Raw genomic sequence first — 25,712 nt, 5'->3', positions numbered from 1 at the left:
TCAAAAAATACTTTTATTTACTATTGCTCAGAGCATTTTAATTATTTTTCATCATCTAATCAGTAGCGTTTTGGAAACATTTCATACACAGTGGTTATGATACGGCATTTCAGAAATGATGTGCTCTCAAGGTTTTCACAATGTGAAAAAATGGTCATATATGGCAGTATAAAATTATAATTTATTTTTCAAGGAGCCAACCTGGAAGTACTTAAATCATCATGAGAAAATTTCACAGAATTCTACTGATGTGTTTTAAACCGGTGGAAGAGATCGTTCTGAAGGAAGACATATAAAAAGTTAATCCGGTATGGAGTCTGCAGGGCAGAGCAGAGCTGGGTGGGCCCCACCCTGAATGATGGAGTACGTTTGTTTGGGCAGTTCTTGGGGGGAGGAAGAGGCAAAGATGGGAGGGGCCGTGGTGGACACCGTGATGTTCTGGCCTCCGTCGCTGACCACGGTCACTTCCGCCGCCCCCTCCTGGATCAATGCATTGAGGCCTTCCAGGTCGGAGCAGCTAATGCCCGAGCTGCTGATGAAAGTCTGGCTGGCCGGGCCGTCGTGGCTGCCGCCCGAAGGGGCGGGGATCAGAGTCTGGTGCAAGGCGGCCCCTTCGGCCGGGTCGTGCGCGGTCAGCAGAACCGCCGGCTGGCCCACGGGCCCGGCCTCGTTCGGGCACGCGGAGGGCTGAGTCGGGGCGATCAGGCTGACCTGGCGCAGAATCTGCAGCCGGTTACTGGCCGGGAGGTCCTCCTGAGCTTGGCCGACCAGGGCCGGAGGGACGATGTTCACCGCAGTGGCTTGGACGATGGCGTTTGTCTGTGGCATCTGGTGACCCACGATGATCTTGACCCGTCCTTCGCCGAACTGCGGGATCTGGCTGGGCTGCAGGGGTACCTGCAGGGGGCTGACCGTGAGCGGCGTGCCCCCCTGACGGCCGGGCTCCACCTGAAGCTGCAGGACGGCCAGCTCGGCGTTCTTGTGGCCGCTGTACTCGCTGTGCTGCTTGCGGTGGCTCCGGAGGGAATCTTCCCGCACGAAGGACGCTTCGCAGGCTTCACACTGGAAGGCCTTCTTGGCGTCGAGCCTGGCCACCTGGCGGGAGCCGCTGCCTTTGGGCCGGCCGGCGCCGCCGCCCGCGCCCTGCCCCGCGCCACCCTTTCTCTCCGGCGGCTGCTTCTTGGCCCGGCCCTTGTCCCCGTGCACCTTCCTCACGTGCGTGGTCAGGTTGCTGCGCTGCTTGGTGTCGAAGCTGCACAGGTGGCACTTGAAGGGCCGCTCGGCGCAGTGGATCCGCTCGTGCACCTTGAGCGCGGCTCTGTGCGCGCAGGAGTAGCTGCAGTCCGGGCACTTGACGGGCTGCTCGGGCTGGTGGCTCCGGCTGTGGTGGCGCAGGCTCGTCTTGTTGCCGCACTGGAAGTCGCACTGGGCGCACTTGAAGGTGTTCTCCGTGCTGTGCTTGATGCGCATGTGCGACTTGAGGTTCCCTTTCATGGCGCAGCGCACCTCGCAGAACTCGCACTTGTAGGGCTTCTCCCCCGAGTGCACGCGCAGGTGTCTTTTCAGGTCCGAGTTGATCTTGAACTTGGCGCTGCACATCTGGCACTGGAACGGGGCGTCCCCTGGCAAGGGAAGGGAGCCCAGGTGAGAAAACCGCTCCCGAGGCGGCTGCGGGGCAGGGCAAAAGTGGATCTTTTTTTTCTTCCCCAAACCTAAGCAATCATTTATTTTGGCATTGTAACGCAGAATGGTAATGGGAGATTAAAAAGGGGTCTCTAGTTTTCCCAAATCAAAATATAATTTGTGAGTATACTTAGTGCATTCTTCCTCTCTAATAAGCAAGCTCCCCTGCATATGGCTAATTTGCCCACTTTACCAGTTAATGGTTCATAGTTGTATAATTTTGCACAATTTGTTGATTGAGTTACATATTATACTGATTTTGCTACATGTTTTTGTATCATGCTGTGCTAATCAGAGTATATTTTAAGAATGTTTGAAATGCCTAGCTCGTATTTTATGCAGATTTTTATTAATAAAGATGCATTGTTTACTGGTCTGATTTATTTATCGTACAATCCCAGCTGCATGCTCTGCTAGTGGAGTTATATAAAACCCAGCTGCTGGGTTTCTTAAAAAAATCAATTTTACCGAAAGATGTCTTGACAGAGGAAAATGGTCCAGCAAACGGTGATTCCAAATTCCAAATTCATTTGCTCATGGCCTGGCTAAATTCTTTCTGGTTGCTCTGTTTTAAGAAAAAAGCTACAGAAAATAGGGAAAGGATCTTCCTAATCTTAAGGCCCAGAACATGGACATCAAATATAATGCTCCTTTTCTTAGGCTGCATAGTACTTTGATATGTTATAAAGGGCAGCTAGGTAGCATGGTGGATAAAGTGCTGGGCCTGGAATCTGGAAGGCCTGAGTTTAAATTTCATCCCAGACGCTTACTAGCTATTTGACCCCAGGCAAGTCACTTCATCCCCATTTGCCTCAGTTTCCTTATCTATAAAGGGAGCTGCAGAAAGCTGTAGAAATGGCAAACAACTCCAGTATTTTTGCTAAGAAAATCCTAAATGAGGTCATGAGTTGGACACAAATGAAGCTGCTGAACAACAAAATTCCCATAGCATATAGACACTCTACTATCTCATTTGTTCTTTACAACAAATAAGAGGAACAAAGAGAAAGTAGATGTCATTATTATCCCCATTTCACATTTGCGGAAACTGAGGCCAAGAAGTTAACTGATATGCCCAGAGTCACGCAGTCAGTAAGTGTCTGAAACAAGAATGGAATTCAAGTCTTCCTGACTTTGTCAATTTTGCTATCCGTTAAGCTGCCTCTACTGCCCAGCACAACACAGGCATTTTAGATGTACCATTTTTTTTAATGAGAACATGGAGAAATAAACTTTAAATGTGAATAATCACCTGAAGAAAAAGTGATACCTGAGAACACATATTGAAAGCCTGAATTATAATCTCTGAATTTCCCCTTACATATTCTAATCTTATGACCTTATTGTCTTTCACATCCTAGCATACTTTGTGTGTGTATGTGCCTGAGAGAGATAATTTCAAATTATTTTTTGTGGTAGGGATGTTGCAGAGCAGAAATGTCAAAAACACTCAGCCCACAACACTCCCTCATGGGGAATACTTGACAAAATAAATAAAAATACGATTAAGAATAGATAATGTTATGTGTAGTTTTCTAAGTCACTATGCAGCCTGCAAGGGTTCTTGCACGTGGCACGATGGCCCCGATTTCTATTTGAATTTACTACCATGGTTGTAGAGGGAATTCTTGCACCAGAGTGTTGCAATCGATGACCTTTAAGGTACTGTTGAATTTGAAAAAATCTGCTTCTATGTAAAACCCTCAGAAGGCTAAATCCCAGGAAATTTAGACCTCTCATAGCTAAGCTGCAGAGCCTAAACTCTTTTTGAATAAGGGAAGAATTAAAGTTTAAATAAATCTCTTCTTTTGCTAGGGATTTATTTTTTAATCAGTAAGAAATAAATCCTTCAGAGCCCAGGCAAACCAATTTGAAGGGAACTTATAGGGAATTCTCAAGTTCAGGTTTCAAACTAAGAGGAAGCCCTCATTAAGACTTCCCTTGAAATTCACAAGCAAGATGGCAAAGAAAAAAAATTAAATAATTTCATAGGTCAGAAGCTCAAGAGGGACAGCTAGAAAATGACATCATTTCCATTTCCTAGGCTAATTTGAAAATATTCCTGTTGCACATGACAAATTCTGTCTGATAATACAGAACAATACAATAGTAACAACTCACATTTCTAAAGCAGTTTTAGGTTTGCAAAGTACTTTCCTTACAGAAACACTAGTAGGTAGTGAATATAAGCAATGTGCCTATTTTATAGATGAGGAAATTGAGACAGACATGGAAAAAATTGAATACTTATGGTTAGAAGAATCTCACCTCTGACATTTGATATTTGTGTGACTTTAGACGAATCTCTTTATGTGCCTCAGTTTCTTCATCTATAATGTCATAGGCATTAATAGGCATAACTGGCATTATTCCCATTTTATAGATGAAGAAACTGAGGCTAATTAATGGGGTTGAGAATCAAATGAGGTAATGCGTGATAAGTGTAACCTTAAAGCACCATAGAAAATTTGGTTATTGTTATTACTACCTGTGAATAAGTCATATAACGAGTCAGAAAAAGGGTGAAAAACTAGGTTCACTGGTTATTCTTCTTCTTAACTTAATGAAAATTAATCATAATAACTAGGGCTTAGCACTTCAAGGTTTGCAAAGCACTTTATAGTGACCTTGTTTTATCTTCACAACAACCTGAAAAGCAGATGCTATTATTATTATTCCCATTTTTAGGATGAGGAAACTGCAGCAGAAAGAGGTTGAAGCGAGGTCCCTCAGACAGGAGGTATTGGAGGCGGGACTCGAATTCAAGTCATCACTGCAGTTAGCATTTATATTGTGCTTTAAGGCTTGCAAAGCATTTCACAGATATAACCTCACTTTATCTTCACAACACTCTTGGGAGACAGGCGCTATTATACAAATAAGAAAACTAAGGCGGAAAGAGGCTAAGTGACTTGCCTAAGGTCACGCAGCTAATAAACATCTGAGGCTGCATTTGAACTCAGGTGTTTTTGTCTCCATGTCCAAGGCTCTATCCACTACACCACCTCCTTCTGCTGATTTCTGTACTATTCTGTGTTGCCTTTTCACACACTCCATTGATCTCTCCATACTAGTGATCTCTGCTTTTCTAACATAGGTAAGGCAAGTCTCAGAAGGCCATTAATCCTTTCTGCACCAGCTATATCAGACCTCACATTTCTGAAATAGAAGTAAGGCATGTTATATGTAGAGAGACAAGTTGGGAGGAGGTTTTCTGGTGAGGCCCTTCCTTACCAGTGTGGGATCGGAGGTGCACAGTCAGCTGGCTGGAGTTCCTGCTGGCATATGGACAGATTTGGCATTTGAAAGGCCGCTCATTAGAGTGTATTCGTTGGTGTTTGTTCAGGCTGCTGCTGTCAGCGGCAGCGTAGTCACAGCTCTTACACTTGTATGGCTTCACGCCCGTGTGTGACCGCATGTGCATCTTCAGTTTATCTTTCCGGCTGAAGCACTTGCTACAGACCTCACACTTGTGGGGCTTGTCTCCTTCAAACAAAACAGACATCACTGGTTGGTCATGATTGGAAAAAAGGAAAAAGGTCATGGGCAGGGAGTCAGGTTGGGATAAGCTATTTTAAAGGGTGATGGCACATTTAAGTTGTTTTGTGCCACTTTTGGGGTGAAGAATGAGCTCATGCAACCTGTGGGTTCCCATGTAGCAGCTTAGCACCCTGGGAATCTGTCCAGACTACTTTGGAGAGAGATACAAAATAAGGCATTTGTTGTCTCCTCGATATACATGATTTCAAACAAATGATGGCAAGTCTTAGAACAATGAGATTACACATTTTACCAAACCTTACAGCAATTTTGCTTATAGAAATACAGTTTATGAAGTTTACCTACTCTATTTCAGCTAATAATTTATAACAGTGGTAAAATGATCAACTGTTTGCATGCATTCCTTCCTTTTGCAAACATTTGTAAAATGCTGGCTACATGTAAAGTTAAAGCAGATACAAAGATACATTAGTCTTTTCCACAGATGAATTTATCATCTAATTCTAGAAGCATACCTGAGTGGTTGATAATAGTGACCAATAATAACTTTTAAAGATCTGATCCATCTGATAGTACAACCTATAAATAGCTACAAAAGGTTGCACAGTTAAACATTAAAACATATTCTGGGAATACATGAATAAAAAGAGAAGATCATGGACACTTACCTGTGTGAGTTCTTAAATGACGTTCCATATCTTTCATGCCATATGCTGTCCTGAACTGGCAACCTAAAAAAAACCCAGTAACTTTTAAAAATTTTCCTAAGTTTTAGAACCAATCAGAACAGGAAAATGATGAGGTAGTAGCTATGTAAATACAGAGAAGACTTTGGATTTGAGAGACGTTGTGGATATAGAAACGGCAAGAATTGACAAATGACTAGATGGAAGAGGTGAGCAAGGGTGAGGAGTTGAGGATAAAGCCACAGTCATACACCTGAGATACTGGAAGGATGGTAGAACCTTTGACAGAAATAGTTGTAGTTTGGAAGAGGAATAGATTTTTGAGAAGATAATGAGTTCACGTAGACTTTGAGATGTTTTTAGGTTGTACAGTTTGAAATGGCCAATAGGCAACTGTTGATGAGGTCCTGAGATGTGGGAACCATCTGCAGAGATATGATGATTAAATCTATGGGAGGTGATGAAGTTACTGAGAGAGTAGAGAAAGAAGAGGAGACCTGGGACAAAACCTTGGGGAACAACAACGTGAGAACTTTAGAATGGGGTAAAACAAAGTGCTAAGTGAGGTCTGAGGAGAAAGATCATTACTAATGGAGGTGGGAATCAGAGAAGGATTTATGGAGGTGGCATCTGAGTTGGGCTATAAAGGATGGAAAGTCCGGAAGACAAGATGGTGGAGCAAGCAGTTAGTTGCTCTCACTCTCCCTTATTGACCCTTATTGACCTTGAAAAAACAAAGAGAATATTGAAAAAAACCCAGAGAATACTGCCCCAGGAAAAATCCTGGAATAGTGGAGTCAGCAGAAAGATGGGGTACAGCAGTCTTTGAGCTTGGGATGCTAGAGGGATTGAGGGAAAAGGTCCTTCCTGTTGTGGCTGAAGGGGACCAGTACAGGATGGGATGCATCCCAGCAAGCCAGCAATAAGCCCCACCTCATCAGATGACCAGGAAATCCTGAGCCCCAGGGTGGAGGAGCAGGCAAGCACCAACATCAAGCACACACCAGCTACCACCACCGGCTCCAGCTCAGCACCAGGTAAACTAACAGATCACTATAACATCCAGCTGCCAGCACCTAAGGCCCCAGTAACCAGGTCCCTAGCCCCCAGCACAAGAAGTCTGGGACAGTGCACCCTGGACCTCAGAAACAAAAATCAAATTTAAAAGCCCAAAAAAGGGCAAACAACATGAGCAAGAAGAATCAACAATGACCATAGAGAAATATCTTGGTGACAGGTAAGATCAAAATACAAATTCAGGAGAGGACAACATAGTCAACATACCCACATCCGAAACCTCAAATGGGAATATGAACTGGTTTCAAGTCCAAAAAGCCTTCTTGGAAGAGCTCAAGAAGGATTTTAAAAGTCAAATAAGAGAGGTGGAAGAAAAATATAAAGGATGGGAAAAGAGCATGAGCAAAGGCATAGGGACAGTAAAGTACAGATTATTCAGGGAAAGAGATTGATAGGGACAAATGCAAGAGATATTACAAAGGTAAAATAAATAGGACTCAGTAATTGATAAGGGGAACGAAGGAAGGGGCAAACATAACCTAAAATTTCAGACACAGGAGTGAAGGATACATGTGGAAGACAGAAACAGCCAAGTCAGAAGAAGGAAAAAATTTAAGACAATTTGAGTTTGGACTCATCAAGTGTGACTGAAGCACTCATGGATTCAAGTGGTTCTGGGCATCCAGGCATCTGGAAATTTCAGAAGAGAGATCAGACTTGGGGACGTAGATCTGGGAGTCATCTATATTGAAGTGCTAGTTAAACCTAAGGAAGAGAATGTATTTACTAAAGAAAAAGTGTGGAGAGAAGAGAAGTGAGACAAAGGTAGGACTTTGTAAAAGGATGAAGAACCAAAGGAGACAAAGAAGTAGTGAGAAACAAAGGAGAACCTCTCTGCAGCCAAGTGAAGAAGATATCCAGAAGGAGCCAAGTCAACAGTTTTAGATGTGGTGAAGTCTAAGAGGATAAAGACTGAACAAAGGCCATTGGATTGAGCAACTGGGAGTTAGGTGATGACCTTAGCACTGTAGAGAGTTGGGTTGGGGACAGTAAAATTGCAAGTGAATGAATAGCGAGGGTGTAAGGAAGAAGGTATCACTTGATAACTAGATGACTTGGTCACCAGATGATTTTTTTAAATAATCTTAGAGGAGAAAGATAAGGTGTCATAGCTGGATAGGTGGCAAGGTTCAAGAAGGCTTTTTTTCTTTCTTAAAGGACTCAGAGGTCAGAACATGCTTGAAAGCAGACAACAGGAAGCTAGAGGAGAGGGAGAGGCCAAAAATGCACATGAGAGACAATGACAGCTGGAGATATGGACAGAATGAGATCAAAGGTGTAGGGAAAGAGATGAGTTTTAGTGAGAAATAGGGATATCTCTTCTTTTGTGAGTAGAGGAAAGAAGACGATGGGAAGTTATGAGGAACAGAGTAGGTAAGCCTTAATCTCATTAAGTCATCTGTATTAAGTGTAGTGGTATGGTTTGAGACTTAAGAGTCTCTCAGTTGCTCCTCTTCCACCTTCTCAGCTGAGAACCTTGCCTCATATTTTACTAGATAATTGAGACCAATAAAAAAATGTCTTCTCATCTTACATCCCCTAGATGCCTTCTGGCACCATCTCTCCCTTTACCTTCTCCTCACATGAAGAGGTGGCCTTAACCCCTATGTGCACAAGTGGTCTCATCTTCTCCAAGAGACTGCCTCCTCTGTCATGCTCACTTTCTTTTATCTTCAACCTCTCCCTGTGAATTGGCTGCTTTTCTACTTCCTACAGATATGTGTATGTCTCCTCCATCCTCAAACCCCCCTCACTTCATCTTTCCATATCTGTCCTAACTTTTGTGGCCAAACACATTGAGAAGGTTGCCTATAACAGGGATCTCTACCTCTCTTTTCACTCTGTTCTGAACTCTTTACAATTAGGCTTCCTACCTCATCACTCAACCTAAACTACTCTCCAAAACTACGAATGATTTCTAAATTGCCAAATCTAATGGTTTTTTCTCAATCCTCATTCTTCTGAACCTCTTTGCAGCCTATGACCCTGTTGATCACTCTCTCCTCCTTGATATTCTCTTCTCTCTAGGTTTTCATGACTGTTCTCTTTTGGTTCTCCTCCTACTGGTCTCACCACTTCTTAGTCTCTTTTGCTGGATTTTCATCTGGATCATATCCACTAATCATGAGTGTCCCACAAGGCTTTGTCCTAGGCTATCTTCTCTTTTCCCACTACACATTTTCACTTGATGACCTCATTAGCTTATAGGGTTCAAATTATCATTTCCATACTGATAATTCTCAAATCTACCTTATCTAACCCTAACCTCTCTACTGACCTCCAGTCTCTCATCCCTGTCTATTGGACATCTCAAACTGAATGTCTTATAGATATCTTAAACTCAAACTATCCCAAACTGAACTAATTATCTTTTCTTCAAACACTTCCCCCTTCCAAACTTTCCTATTATCATTGAAGGCACCACCATTCCCAGTTCCCTAGGATAACAATGGGAGTGTTATTCTTGACTCTTCACTCTCTCTTGTTCCTCATCATGAATCTGTTGCCAAGACTTGCTGATTTCACCTTTACAATATTTCTCATATGTGCTCCCTTCTCTGCTCTGACACCATTCTAATGCAGGTCCTGATCACCTCATGCCTGATTATAACAACCTACTGATGGGTCTGCCAGCCACAAATCTCAAAGTACTCCAGTCCATCCTCCACTGAGCTGTCAAAATGATCTTTCTTAAGCACAAGTCTGATAATGTCACCCTCTTACTCAATAAACTTCAGTAGCTCCTTATTTCCTCCAGGATCAAATATAAAGTCTTGTTTGGTTTTCAAAGTCCTTTATAACCTTCCCCTGTATGCCCTCCATCTTTGCAGTCTTCTTATATCTTATACCTCTTTACTAACTCTTCAATCCAGTGACACTGGCCTCCTTGTTATTCCTGAACAAGATATTTCATCTCCCAATTCCAGGTATTTTCACTAGCTGCCCCCCATCAATGGAATGCTTTCTCTTCATCTCTGCCTCTTGGTTTTGCTGGCTTCCTTTGAGTTCCAGATAAAATCTCACCATCTACAGGAAGCTTTTCCTGATTCCTCTTAGTCACAGTGCCTTTCTTCTGTAGATTATTTCCAATTTACCTTGTATACAACTTGTTTGTACATAGTTATTTGGATGCTGCCTCTCCCATTAGATTGTGAGCTTCTTAAGGGCAGGGCATGTCTTTTAACTTTCTTTGTATCCCCAGTGATTAACACTGTGCCCAGCACATAGTAGGTTCTTAATAAATGTTTACTGACTAAAAGTTTATTGACTGACTAAAAGACTAGTCACTATAGAGAATGAGAAGAATTTGATAAGAATAGAGTAAGTGAACTGGTGAGTAGCAGTGAGGACTTAGTAGCATCAGGCACCAAATGTCTCCAGTAGATTTCCCCCAACTGCAAATGCTCTCCTCCTTCTGTAATTAAGTTGTATTTAACTACCTTGTATTTATTTTCTTTATGATTCATTCCATATATACTTATAAAGGTACTTATCTCCCCAGTCAGAGTGTAAGCTCCTTAAGGGCAGGGATTGTTTCATTCTTTGTGTTCGTATACACAAGCCTCGGCTCAGCACCTGGCACATTCTACATGTTAATAGACAGTGGGTGAGATCATTTCAATTTTGTAACTTTCTCCAGTGATGCTCAGAAACCCAGTAGAACCAAACAACTATGAATGTGGTGATATATGTGTATATATGTGCATATACCCTCATATATATATTTATACATATGTGTATATGTATGTATTATACAATGAGAAAATTTGTTTTCTTGATTGCATATTTATTACAAAGAATTTTTTTTCTTTTTTTAAAGGGGTAGGGGAGGGTGGGAGAGATATAAAACAAATTTTTATTAATTAAAAAAAACAATTTAACAACATAGAGAGGAGAGGCGTTCCACATGTGGAATGTTGGCTGTACTTTCAGATGAGGTCACTATAGTCTTAGCTTTGCTTATTTGTTTTATTTTGTTACAAGAGACCTCATGGGGATAATCTGTGCTTGTAATATAAACATAAAACACATCAATAAAACTTTTAAAATTGTGAAAAAGGGAAGAGGCTCTAGGGTAGTAGCTAATGAAGCAAATGAAGTGTTTGATTGCAGGGTCAAATCTGGATATGGAGGCACGAAATGCCAGAGTGGGAGGGATGCTCCAGAAGAACAGGGACACACTAAGAGTGTAAGGGCCCCCTTACAGATTAAGGGTAATTTTTGTGTGAGTGATAGAGCAGCTGCAGTGAAGTGATAGAAGGTTGTGACTGAAGGGCAAGAATTTGAAGTGTCGAATCTTGGTGCAATTCTCAAAGACAGTAAAATCTAGGTTGTAACTATGTCAGTGTGGCTGAACTGAGCTAGTCTCAACTGGGATTAAACACTTGTATGGCCACCTGGGGATGAGAACTTGTTAATCAATCAGCATGAATCAAATGCAGTTCGTAAGGGTAATGGCAGGGGGTGGTGTGGAGAGGAAGACCATAACCTACTGAGATCATCTGAGAAGAATGGGAGATGAGTGATTTTAAGGTTGGTAACAAAGGTGGAAAAAGAAGATACGATGGATTATAGAGACTTCAGAAGGAAGTTAACAGAGATCTGTGGCCCTGGCAAGTCATATAACAGGCTCAAAAACACTACAGAACTCCTTTGAATGAAGTAAGCATCCAGCAATAGCTGACAACAGAATATTGGGTGTGCTGGTGAAGCTGGTATAGATTGGATGCCTTTAACAGGCAGCAGTGGTTCTCTGATGTCTGACTGTGCAGAATAAGAGAATGGGAAGCCTGAATTCCCCATTTTAACCCTCACTGTGTTGTTCAAGAAACAAGATACAATAAATGTTTACCTGGATAGCAGCAGTTAAGTTTCTTCTGTGCAGGTGAGGTTGCAGGCTTTCGAGATCGGGACTTAGGAGGGACCGAGATGACTGTGGCAGTCTGGGTATCGCTGCTGTCTGAGGGCAGGTAGGTTTGGTAACCATGTTCAAAAACAAATTCTGGAGCTGAAACTAAAGATATGGAAAGGGTTACTGTCATGTAAGCATTTTTATAATTCTTAATGTAATCATATAGTATGATTAATAGTAAGCTGAACTATTAAAAATGTGAAAAATGATTTACAATCCAAGTAGTCTAAGAAAAACACATGAATATTTAGTCCCATGCTAAAAAACACAACACTTCTCCAAAAAAATTCTTTGGATATGGAAGAATTATGTCATATTGAACACTGATAGGAATTAAAGCATCATTGTCAGTATCTCAGAAATATTTTTTCTTTGTACCTAAATTTATGTTGATGGGATCTGACCTGCAATAAAAAAGTTAATAAGAAATTACGTACTTTTTCATTGCCTAAGTTTCTCAATGTTAGGGGCTACTCTCCCTTCTAGAGTTTAGCATGAGTATTATTCTCTGCATGCTTAGATAAATGCCATGTCCTTAGAATTATTTTGCCTTGTGGATGAATTTCCTGTGAATCTTCCAGACTCTCTGACAATAGGCTTGGGCCTATTGTCAGTAAAGACATACAGAAACCAAATACTTAGATCTGAATGTATGAACCATAGTATAGTAATTAATCACTCTATTCTTCTGGCCAATGGTATCTGTGGCTGTAGCTGCTGGAAGATCGAGCTCATGACCCTGATATCATTAGGAGAGCATGCATTAATTTTTTCATTCGTTCACTTACCAAACATTTATTAAACAATGGAGAAGAAACCAATATAAAGATATGGATGTTGCCCTCAAGGAGTTTAAAATCTAAAAAAGGGGGGGATGACACAGACACATATAAATATAAGTTAGTATATGATAAGTGCATAAGAGGAATGCAAAATTCTGGAACATAAGATGAAGAATGGACCATAAAAATCATATAATTTCCCTCTCATTTTACTGATATGGAAATTTGAGGCTCAGAGAGTCTGAATGACTTGTCTGAGGTTACACACATTATAAATAGCAGAGCTGGAATGTGAATCCAAGTTTTTAGACTCTAAATACAATGCTCCTTCCACAATTACTTCTGGTTTGGAAGGTATCACAGAAGAAATGGCATTTGAGCTGGGCCTCGAAGAGAGAATTTGGGAGGAGTAGAGTACAGAGGGCCATCTAAGGCATAAGGAAATCTCATTTTACAGGCAATGAAACTGAGGCCCAGATAATTAGGGAAGGGAGCATTAACAACTAGTGAGAGAAAAAAATCAGGAAAGGCTTCATGTAGGAGCTGGAGTTCATAGGTACTGAAGCTAAGCCTGAATGGAATCTAGGAAATCTAGGAGTCCGAGGCAAGGGGTATCAGGGGTGAGAAACCTGTGGCTTTGAGGCCATATGTGGCCTTCTAGGTCCTCAACTACGGTCCTTTGACTGACTCCAAACTTTATAGAACAAATCCTTTTATTAAGGGAATATATGTGTATGTGTGTGTGTGTGTGTATTATATATTTATGCATATATACACATATACACATGTGTGTATATATTTATATATGTATATATATATATATACACACGTGTGTATACACACAAACACATATGTAAAAAGGGGACCCACAGTTTATGAAGCACTGAGCTAGACCACAACACAGTTAGATGGATTTGGAAGTAGTTGACTGACTGGACAGCCCCAAAGAATAGTTAATTAATGGCTTGATGTCAACCTCGAAGATCTCCAGTGATCTTTGCTTGGCTCATTTTTTAATCAATAACTTGGAAAAAGAATTGGATGCCGTCCTTACCAAATTTGCAGGTGACACAAAGCTAGGAGGGAGAGAGAACATCCTGGATGACACAATTAGTATCTAAAAATATCCTGCCAGGCTGGAAAATAGGGCTGAATATAAAAAGATGAAATCTAATAGGGATGAATGCTAAAGTCTTACATTTTGATCTGAGAAATTAACTTAACATATATAGCATCAGATGGCAGAAACTCAATTAGGCAGAAATTTGTGGGAATAGGATCTCAGGGTTTTAATAGACTAAAAAGGACAATGAGTCTACAGAGTGATATGGCGATCAAAAAAGCTGCTATGATCTCAGACTGCATTAAGAGAAGTACAGTTTCCAGGAATGAGAAGTTGATAATCTCAATTTATGTTGCCCCAGTCAGACCATATCTGGAACACTGTTGTTCAGTTCTGAGCATTACATTTCAAGAAAGACTTTGATAAACTAAAATGTCCACAGGTGGGCAACCAGAATTGCAAGGGTCTCAAATGCATTCCATCTGAAGAATGGCTGAAAGAACTGGGGATGTTTAGCCTGGAGAAGCGATTGGTGAGGACATTGTAGCTTTGCCACTTTCTAGCTATGTGATCCTGGACAAGTCACTTAACTCTTCTGGGACTTGGTTTCCTTATCTGTAAAAAGAGGGCCTCTCAAGTCCCTTCTAGCTCTTCATCAATGACCTAATGTATCTGCAGGGCTGTTTTATGAAAAGGGATTAGACTCCATTTTATTTGGTCTAAGAGGGCAGAACAAGGAGTAATAAATAAAAATCAGAAAGAGGAACATTTTCACTTGATATCAGGAAAAATTTCCTAACAATTGTTGTTCAGTTGTTTTTCAGTCATGTCTGACTCTTTATGACCCTTTTTTTGGGGGAGGTCTTGGCAAAGATACTGAAGCACTTTGCCATTTCCTTCTCTAGCTCATTTTTTTTACAGATGAGGAAACTGAGGCAAGTGGGGTTAAGTGACTTGCCCAGGGTCATACAGCTAGTATCTGAGGCCAGATTTTAACTCAGGAAGATGAGTCTGATTCCCAGATCAATACTTTATCCACTGTTTCACCTAAGTTGCCCCTTCCTTTCAAATGGATCCATCCAAAAGTAGAATGAACTGTCTTGGGGATGATATACTGGCATTCTTTTCACTGGGGCAAATGTTAGAGGTGTGTGGTAGTAAGGGATTCTTTTTTTGGAAATGAATTGGGCTAATGACTTCTGAGGTCCATTCTAATACTGGAATTCTAGAATTCTATGAAGGGAGAAGACAAAGTAGGAGGCTATTATAATAGGCCAAGTTAGAGGTGGTGAGGGGGGCTCTAATCTAAGACAGCGATAGGAGAGAGAAGAGGATAGATGTAAGACCCACTAAGAAAGTGTAAGCCCCAAGACTTGACAACTGATTTGATATGGAGGGAGATGGAAGGGTACACTGTGACTGAGGTTGTGCACCTGGGTGATAGAGGATGGTGGTGTGTTTAAGAGACATAGGGAAGCATGGAGGAGGGATGTTTAGGGGGGAATATATGGTGGATCTGAGATATGTAGGAGACATCCAGGTTGGAATTGGTAATTGGAAATGAAAATTCAGTGAAGATTTGGGCTGAAGACAAAGATTTCAGAAAATTGTAGCTATGGAGAGAAATGAGATCACTGAGAGAGAGTACGGGGTGGGGGGGAGGGAATAAGCATTTATTAAATCTCCACTATGTACACTATGCTAAATGTTTTACAAACGTTTCATTTTACCTTTTCAACAACTCTGTGAGGTAGGTACATTTATTATCCTCGTTTTACAATTGAAACTGAACCAAACAGGTTTGCCTAGTTCAAATGCCACTTCTATGATGCCTTCCCATCTAGAAGTAATAGTGGAAGGAGCATTGATTTGGAGTCAGAGGTTTGAACTCAGGTCTTCCTGTCTCCAGGGCCAGTGCTCTAGCCCTTGATTGACTTGGCTGCTTAGTGACAGATGAGAAGAGGGTCCAGGATAGAGCCTTAGGGGACAGTCCAATTTGGTATGATGGTTAATCAAAGTAAACTGAAGAGTCTTCAGGCAGGTACGAGGAGAACCAGGAGAAGAGGGTTGCTGTAGTCAAAGGAGTAGAGAGTATGTGAGAGGGGAAGGTGGTCAACAGGATCGAAAACTGTAGAGAGGTCGGGTGTGATGAAGACTGAGAGAAGGCCTTTAGATTTAGCAGTTAAGAGATGGCTGATAATTTTGGAGAGAGCAATTTTAGTAAAGTGCGGGCAGAAGTCAAGTCAAGTATTAAGTGCCTACTATATGCCAGGCACTGTGCTAAGCTCTGAAGATACAAAGAAAAACAAAAGACAGCCCTTGGCCTCAAGGAACTCACAGTCTAACGGGGAAGACAATATGCAAACAACATACAAACAAGATATACACAAGATAACATGGAGCTAATCCTAGAGGGGAAGCATTAAGATTAAGGAGGATTCGGAAGAGCTTTTTGCAGAAGATGGGTCTTTAGCTGAGACTGTAGGGAAGCCAGGAGTTACACATGAGGAGGGAGAAAGTTCAAGCCATGGGGAGAGCCAGAGAAAGTGCCTACGGTTGAGAGAGAGTGTCTTGTGCAAGTAATGGCAAGGTCAGGATCACTGGCATAGAGTACATGGAAGGGAACAAAGTGTAAAAAAGGTGAAAAGGTAAAAAAAGGTCAGGTTATGAAGGCTTTAAAAGTCAAACAGGATTTTGTATTTGATGCTAGTGCTAACCGGGCAACTAGGTGGTACAGTGAATAGAACACTGGGCCAGGAGTCAAGAAGACTAATTTTCCCAAGTTCAAATCCAGCCTCAGACACTTACTAGTTATGTGACACTTAACCCTGTTTTCCTCAGTTTCCTCATCTGTAAAATAAGCTAGAGAAGGAAATGGCAAACCACTCCAGTGTCTCTGCCAAAAAAACCCAACAACAACTCAAATGGGGTCAGGGAGAGTCAGACATGACTGAAAAAATGACTAACCAAGTAGTAATAGGAAGGCATTAGACTTTATTGAACAGGAGGGTAACGTGGTCAAATCTGTGCTTTAAAAAGAATCTGACCTTTGAATGAAGGATGGACTGGGCTGGGAAAAAACTTGAATAAGGGAGACTAACCAGAAGGCTACTATAATAGTCCAGGTGTGAAGTGAAGAGGGTCTGTACCAGGGTGGTAGCAGTATCAGAATAGAGAAAAGGGAGTATATGAGAAATGTTATCAAGGTAGAACTGATAGAACTTAGAAACTGATTGGATATGGAGGGTGAGAGAGAGTGAGAAGTCAAGGGTGGCATTTAGGTTTCAAGCCTAGCAGACTAGAAAAATGGTGAAGTTTGAAGTTTAGAAGTAGGGAGAGCTTTTGGGGAAAGACAATGAGTTCAGTTTTGAGTTTTTGATGATAAGCTTATGGTGTCTATGGGATATCCAGTTTGAGATGTCCAAGAAGGCTGTTGGAAGTGTGAGACTGGAAGTCAGCAGAGAGGGTAGGATTAGACAAATATATCTAAGAATCATTTGCTGAAAGATGATAATAGAATCTATGGGACCCGGTGAGAACGCCAAGCAAAATAGTATAGAGGAAGAAGATGAGGGATCAGCGCATAGCTTAAGGGAAAGCCATGGAGAGCATGCAAGATCTGGATGAAGATCCAGCAAAGGAGACTGAGAAGGAATGGTCAGACAGGCAGGAAGAGAGCCAGGAAAGAGCAGTAATAAAAACCTAGTGAGAAGATAGTATCAAGGAGAAGAGGGTGACTGATAGCATGAAAGGCTGCAGAAATGTCAAGGAGGAGGACTAAGAAAAGGCCATTAGACTGGGCAAGGTAAACATCACTGGAAACTCTGGAGAGAAAAGTTAATAACGAGATCAAAAGCCAGATTGCAGAGGATTTAGAAGACAGGAAATGGAGACAAGGCACTGATTTTAGAAGAGTTTCTCAAGAAATTTATTCATGAAAGGGAGGAGAGATAGAGGACAGTAGTCAGTAGGGATGGATAGACCAACTGAGGATTTTTTGAGAATGGGGAGACACAGGCGCGCGCGCGCGTGTGTGTATGTGTGTGCGTGTGTGTGTGTTTACATATGTGTTTCTCTCTCTCTCTCTCTCTCTCTCTCTCTCTCTCTCTCTCTCTCTCTCTATATATATATATATATATATATATATATATGTAGGCAGTAGGGAAACAGCCATCAGAGAGACTGTGGATTAGTGAGAGAGTGGAAATGATAGAAAGGACAATGTGCTGGAGAAGATGGGATGGCATGGGACCACCTGTGAATGTAGAGGGGTTAACCTTGCTAAGGAGTAAAGCTACATCATCATGTGAGACAGAGTGAGGGAACAGATAGTGGCAGATGGTATCTGAGTGATGTGAGATTCGATGGAAAGGAGAAGAGGGAGCTCCTGGTGATTGGCCTCAATATTTTCAGTGAAATATGAGGTCCTAAGATGAGAAGGGAGGGGGAATGGGATCTGTGGAAGGTTTGAGGAAGGATGAAAAGGTTTGGAAGAGCTGTTGTACAGAGTGGGTAGTGAACTCAATAGGGAGGCATAATAGAACTGCTTTTTCACAGTGAGGACTAAGTGAGATTATGAAATATAAATTTGCAGTGGATCAAGTCAGTGTGGTTTCATGATTTTTCTCTACCTTTGTTCAGTAGCAGCGAAAGCAGTGGATGGTGAAGTAATCCAAAGCTGATGCTTGATGGGGCAACAACAATGACATAAGGGGACAAAGGTCTTAAGAAGACAGAATACAGTTGAACTGGTGGACTGGTTCACCAAACGATCAAGACACAAGAGGAGATTGTGCAGGGCAGAGGTGCTGGCCTAGGAAAGAAATGATGGTGGAGTAATGAGAGATCATGGTAAGGATGAAAAATGGTTTGAGGATGAAAAATGGTTTGAGATGCAAGGCAGAGGAAGAGGTGGAATGATGACTGATTATGAGATCAAAGAATTTCAGACTTCATAAACACAGAGGTGGGACACTTGGGGATGAAAGCAAAATCAAGGTTAGTACCATCCTTGTGTGTAGCTAAGGTGGGCAGAGAAGCAGCTCTTTTAAAAAATGAATAAATTGAGGAATTCAGTTAGGGTTTTGGGGGGAGTATATGGGAATAAGGGAGCAGTCAGTGGGAGATGAAGAATAAAGTGTGGACAATGGGATGGGGAGGGGTCACCTAGAAGTGGAGTTGTCTCAGGGTGTCAGCTAGAAAGTACTGGGAAAGGGAGGTGAGGAGAAACCATGTGTCCGCTCAGGGACAAGGTAAGGTTTCTAGAGGATGAAAAGTGAGTGGAAGATAATGAAATGAAGGCAATGAGAATAGGCAATGTTTCTGGGAGTTTGGCTATGAAATAGAGTTGAGATACAGGATAAGATTCTGAAGAGATGGCAGGATAAGTCAAGTTTGTTTTTTCCTTAAGGATGGAGGGGAGACTTGGGTATGTTTGTAGGTGATAAGATAGAAATAAGAAGATTAGGAAAAGACTGAAATAAGAATAAAAGAGAGTATGATTTATTGAAGGGACAAGCTACTGGAGGAGACATGAGGGAATATAATCAAGGAAATAATTACCAGGATTGGCTTTGGTAAGGAGAAGGGCTACTACTTCCTCAGAGACTGGAGCAAAGGAGAAGACGATGAGGGATAAAATAGATGGGTTTTGAGGTGTGGAGTATGGAGGAAGAGAGAACTCAGCGGATGACCTAGATTTTCTTAGTTAGGTAGTAGACAAAGTCAGGGGTTGTAAGAGGGAAGGTGCTCTTAGATCAGTGGTGTCAAACTCAAATAGAAATGGGGGCCACTAAATGGTACAAAAGGAAACCTGTGGGCTAAATATTGACTTAGTTTTAAAATATAACATTATCTATGTCTCATTGTATTTTTACTTATTTCATTAAATATTTTCCAATTATATTTTAATCTAATTTTGGGTGCAAAGGGAAGGGTTGCTGGCCACATGGCCTGCAGTTTTTGCTATCACTGGAGGACTCAAGGAGGTTTGGACTAGCTGCTATGGGGAGTATGGAAGAGAATCAATCAAGAAAGAATGAAAAGATTGCTAGAAAGTATTGAGGACACAGCTGAGATTAAATTACACAACTATGAACATTAAAGTAACAATATTAAAATATTAAAGAACAATAACCAACCAATACAGCTGTATGGCTTCTTCTAGTGGCATTTGGGAGTATTCAGTGGCATGGGAATAGAATAATAAAGGCAGATGGGGGAGGTAACCCAGGGCATTGGAGGGGAAGGAAATAAACATTTATTAAGCACCTATTGTGTGCCAGGAACTATGCTAAGAGCTTTATAAATATTATCTAATTTGATCCTCACAACAACCCTGTGTTGTTTTGGTTGTTGTTTAGTCATGTCTGATTCTGTGACATTATTTGGGATTTTCTTGGCAAAGATACTGGAGTGGTTTGCATTTCCTTCTCCAGCTCATGGAAACTGAGGCAGATAGGGTTAAGTAACTTGACCAGGGTTACAGAGCTAATAAGTGTCGGATACCAGATTTGAACTCAGGTCTTCCTGACTCCAAGCCCAGAGCTCTAAATACTTTGCCATCTGGCTTCCTCAGCAGTTTGGAAACTTGTGAGTAGAGGTTTAGGAAAAGGAAGCAAGGGATGCAGGACAGAGAACAGGATGTAGTTGAACTGATCAATTACAGTGTTGAGATAACAAAGCAATGAAAGTGAGGTTTCAGACTGGGGTGGAAGGACTATATGTTGTCAAGAACATAAAGCTTGGTTTAGAAGGAATGACACTGAGGCAGAGTCAGAGAAAAAAGAAGAGGTTATGATCAGAGAAAGGAATTTTGGAATTCAGTATCATAGAGGCAGCAGGTACTGGGGCTAGCGAGATCTAAAGTATGACTAGCTCTTTGCCTAAGAGAGGTGTAGTGAAGATATACAACACGCAAGTTAAGAAATTTGCTCAACTAGACAAAAGTAGGAGTATATTAAAGGAGCAGAGAAGAAGGTACTGAAATCCTTGAGAAAACAGGGAGAGTGAATCAAGGGCAATATCACACACACATACAGATACAGACACAGACACAGACACACAGACACACACGGATCTGGACTGGGTAATATAAGCAGATGGAGAAAAGATAGCTGAGGGTCAACAACAGTCAGTGGGTGTAGAGATGGTAGTGATGTTTGTCTAGCTTAGAATGGCATGAGAGAAGAAATATCTAGTATTGGAGAGTGATGGAATAAGGAAAAAAAAGAAAGATCTACAGTAGGAGTTAAAAGGCTTCTCCCTCCTCATTAGACATTTTGGACAGCACATCCCACATATATCTCAACTTCAACATGTCAAAAACAGAATTCATCTTTCCCTAAAACCCTCCCATCTACTGCACTTCCCTGTTAATGCTGAAGGGACCATCATCCTTTCATATTCATAACCTTTATCTTCTCATTCTCTCTCATCCCCATCCATTTCAGTTCTGCTTTTTCTTCCCTGCCTTTTCCTCTTTGTGTTTCCCTTCCCTCTAGAACCTGTGCTTTCTTGTTAACAAATTCCTCTTCATCCTAGAACTCTTTCTTACTCTTTCCATCTTCTTATGCTCAAAGAAACCTGACTTTCAATAGAAAGAATAAGTTGCCCAATTTTTGCTGTTATCTACCTCTACAAGAGTTTAAGAATCTGATCCCCTCTGTCTATTCACACTGCTCACTTGGATTATTGCAACAATGGCCCAGTTGGTCTTTGTCTCAAACCTGCTACTCCAATCCCCCCTTCCTCACACAAGAGCCAAGTGATTATCCTTAAGTATAGCTCTGACCCTATTCACTAAACTCCAGTAGTTTCCTATTGTCTCTACGATAAACTATAAACTCCTCTGTTTAGCTTTTAACGCCCTTCACAATTTGGCACCAACCTCTTCTTCCTGCATCATTCATTATACATTATTCCCCTTCCTCTACTCTATAATTTAACCAAACTGGTCTCTCCTTTATTCTTCACACATAACACTCCACCTCTCATCTCATGGCCATCCCCAATGCCTGTACTACACTCCCTCTTTACCTCCACCTCATAAAATCTCTCACAACCTTGAAGATGCACCTCAAGCACCATTTTAACAGGAAGCCTTTCCTGATCCCCCCAAATGCCCTCCCTCCCTAACAATCTTTCATTTAACTATATTATGTATTTTTTGTATTTACTCTTTTAATATTTATTATGTTCATACTTGTATAGATACATGTATCTCCCCTGGTAGAATATAATGTCTTTAAGAGTGGGGAATATTTCACTTTTTTGCCTTTGTGTGTACCTACCACACTGCTAAGTATACTGTAGATACCTAATAAATGCTTACTGATGGACTGATTTTGCCTTGTTATTCAAAGTTCTCCACAGTTTGGCACAATACTATTCTTTCCAACAATTCCACCTTATCTCATATTACAAACAATTTCAGTTCCCCAAATGGGTTCTTACCTCTTTGCCTTTGCTTACGCTGTTCCTTTCTTATGCCTCGTATCTCTGCCTTTCACCACCCCATTCCTCAAAACCTTATCTCAAAACCTTTGAAAGCCCTCCTCAAATGTTGCCCTTTCCAGGAAACCTCCACTGGTGAGGAATGATCTCCCCTGGATCTCACAAAGCACTTTGCATCTCTCTAATGTACTTGTCATGGTTAATTGTGTATTGCAGATAATTATCAGTGTATGGGTTTTAGTTCTTTACCAGACAGAAAGTGCCATAGGGGCAGAGACGGCTGTCTAAACTTTATATCTCTCCTAGTATCCAGCCCCATGTTCTTAACATAGTAGGTATTTGTTAACTATTTATTAAGTGTTCACTGAATGAATGGGAAAAGGGTAGAGTTAATAACCACATCTGAAACTAATAATTTTCTTCCCTGTGTTAAAGTGTAAACCCTAAGATTCCAAACCCAGAACTTTCTTGTATTGCATACAAATGATTGTGTTCACTGACAATGATGACTTCAATCCAAGGGTTTTCTCCTCAAAGAGAACAGTATTGCACTAAGAGAAAAGAATCAGGAAAACTGGGTTCTGGTCTCAGGTCTGCCACTAACCAACTTCCTGTATCATCTTCAGCAAGATATCTGCCTTCTTTGAATCTCAGTTTCCTCATATATAAAAAAAGAAGTCTGGTTTACATAGAAGACAGACTAAAGAGACTTTCAACTTTAGAATTTTGTGACTAGCCCCCTTTTAAGACAGTGGTAAAAGCTGGCATTTAGTCACAAGGATCTGGTCATTTATGGTTACATTTTTGTTTTCTGAGTGATTAAAGCTATACATACATACCTGTGATGGTCTGTGTCTCTGAAGTGATGGTTCTTGTGGTGGTCTGAGTCTGGGTAGCCGGCACCGTTTCCTCTGACACAAACTGAACTGTGCTGGGAGCACCAGGGGTAGTGCTGGTCAGCTGACAACCACTTTGCTTATGGGCTACAAAGGCATCCAGGTTATTAAACTGCTGCTTGCAAATGCCACAGATGTGAATATCTGGGGTTAGCTCCACTAAGACAGTAGTGCCACCAGGAACTACATAAAATGAAAATAAAAAATGCATAAGTGAATTAAAAACATTTTCAAAGTACAAAATGAATGGGCTTTTACCTTTGGACTAATGATAAAGATCACAGATCAGGGTGACTGGTTTGGAGCCAGAAAGGACCTCTGAGTTCATCTAGTGCAACCTCTTCAGAAATATGAAGTGATCTGTCCAATGTCAAACAAGCAACATGTCTGAACCAGAATTTGAATGCAGGTCTTCTAACTCCAAATTAAATGTTCTTTTCTGTGCAATTTCTTAAAAAGGTAAATTCTTATGACTATACCAAAAGTCTACTTAATGGCATGAAAGTAACTCTGGATTCTCCGAGATTCCGCCAGTGGAAGGCAAACTCTGGAAGGCCCTACCAAAATGTAAAGACTCCAAGAACAGCTGGACAACAGACCACCTGAGGAGCAGGTTAGCTAGGCACAGAAAGATGTCAGGAAAAGCCTGGCCACATAAATTTATTTATACACAAACTTATGTTTGCCTGGGTGTAAGTATAACATGGATCTTTCAAAACACTGATGAATTTCTTGTGAATTTTTAAATACCAAGCCCAATTAAATTTATATTTGCAAAACAAAAGAATATATTTTTAAAGGAGTGAGGCCTTCAATATATGCTACGTAAAGTAACTAAATCATTTCTTTTTCCCATCTCCTAAAGTACATGTGTCCTGCGTGTATTTCCTTTTGGTAAAGTAGCAAGCCTAAAGTTATTCTCATTATTTTATCACTGATATTACTGGTATAACAATATCAATAATACTTTAAATTCAGATAACTTTTTCCCCCCTAAGGAGCTCGAAGTCCTTCCTAAGTATAATTTCTTTGTAGCTATTTTACTATCCACATTAACTGAGGAAATGAGACATAAAGTGACTTGGAGAGAGGATACATTTTTTCAAGGTCACGCTTTCTCATTAGATTAAAAGCTTGAAAGAGGAAGATATGTAACTGACAAGTGTTTAAAAAAAAAAATTCCAGACACTTTCTAATCTAGGGGACAGCAAGGGTTAATACAGAATGATGCTACAATTAAAGTGGTTTCCCCCCGCAAACCGCACCCCACCAGGGGTACACCGCATAATCTGCTGCGCCTTCAGCTCACCTGGATTTCTTATTAATGGGGTCACGCAAATGCGTTTTCCCCGATTATTAATGCTGAAATCACATCCCCCAACAAGGCAGGATTTGGAGTGAGCGGCAGAACTTTCTAGCTGTATCCGGGCAGGGATTTCCTCTGGCTCCCCCTGTCTAGCCTCGGTCCTGACAGAAGTGTCCCCAGCCCCGAGGGGGAAGGGGCCGCGAACCAAGGCTGGGGTAGCCTCAAACTTTTTCCTAAGCTCCGGTCCCCTGGCGCCTTGGCTGGGCCTTCTGCACTGGCAGGGGTGGGAGACGGAGCCCGTGGCGGGGCTGATGCTGGAGCTAACCCCGAGGCAGACGCAGCCCACCCCGCCTCCCCCCCGGCTCGAGCGTAGCCGCGGCGCTGCCCGGAAAAAAAGGCAAGCGAGCGGCGTCCCCGGCTCCCACGCCCTCCTCCGCTCCGCAAGCGCGCGCTCTCTCCCAGCCAGGTTCCCGGGCTGGGGCTCGCGCCGGCAGGTTGTTGCTACCCAGGTTTCGGGGCTCCAGACTCGGCCCACTTCTCCCTCAGCGTGTTCCAGCCCGGACCCCGGAGCGCGCCGTGCGGCATAACTTACACTGGACTGAGCCGGGGAAGCCCTCGCCCCCGCCGCTCGCGTTCATGGCCTGGGGCTGGAGTCTCGCTGGGGCCGCAAAGGCCGGGGTGCATAGGGCTGATGGGGCGAGGGGGGGTGGTGGTGCTGGGGGAGAGCGCGTGTTTATTTACATTATGCAGTGACTTTTCCTCTCCCCTCCCTCCCCCCTTCCTCTCCTAACTCTGCGATTCGAGAGGACGGATGTAAAGAAAGCCACACTTCCGCTGCCTAGAGGGCGCTTCGAGGCGGGCATCCACCTGCTCCTACTTCTGCACGCCCCCTGCTAGGCAGAACCACCGAGAGCCGTCGGGTGGCCCTGCTTTGTTGGGGCTATGGCTGCTGCTCCCCGTTAGGGGTCGGCGGCCCCAGCAGCCCCCCGAGACGCGCGGATCGCGTCCAGGCGCGTGGCTCCTAGGACTCACCCCTCCCCCTTTCTCTGCAGCTGTTAGCAGCCCGCTGCTGTGACTTTCTCCCTGTGCGTAGTGCGCCTGCGCGCTCTTTGCCCTTCAAGGCAAGCAGAACGGACGTCTCCCCCTGCTGGTCATTTGCAGAAGACAATGGGCGGGTCGGCTCTTAGGACAGCAGGAATAAGTATTGGGAGAGTAGCAGCCGCCTTGTTAAAGGATATATTTACAAAGGGCAGAGTCCTAGACTCCTGGAAGCTTTTTAAGATAGAGTTGTAAAGACCCAGCAGCAGAAGGTTATTTTATCTAATGTAGTTTTAACTCAGATTTTTTTTTGA

General features: G+C 42.2%; 1 protein-coding gene across 1 annotated transcript; it reads right to left on the bottom strand.

The window, feature by feature from the left end:
- On the bottom strand, positions 1-25,385 carry ZFP64 (ZFP64 zinc finger protein). The gene is made up of 6 exons (XM_072633531.1): positions 24,953-25,385; positions 22,998-23,237; positions 11,800-11,961; positions 5,853-5,915; positions 4,918-5,169; positions 1-1,622 (listed from the first exon to the last, which is right to left on the bottom strand). The coding sequence occupies exons 1-6, from the start codon at positions 24,996-24,998 to the stop codon at positions 301-303; spliced, it is 2,085 nt and encodes a 694-aa protein (XP_072489632.1). The 5' UTR covers positions 24,999-25,385; the 3' UTR covers positions 1-300.
- Positions 25,386-25,712: the final 327 nt, after the last annotated feature.

This window comes from Notamacropus eugenii, chromosome 1 (assembly GCF_028372415.1).
Source record: "Notamacropus eugenii isolate mMacEug1 chromosome 1, mMacEug1.pri_v2, whole genome shotgun sequence".
Classification (NCBI taxonomy): Eukaryota; Metazoa; Chordata; class Mammalia; order Diprotodontia; family Macropodidae; genus Notamacropus; species Notamacropus eugenii.
Note: the sequence above shows the minus strand (reverse complement) of the source record. Positions and strands in the feature narration are given on the sequence as shown.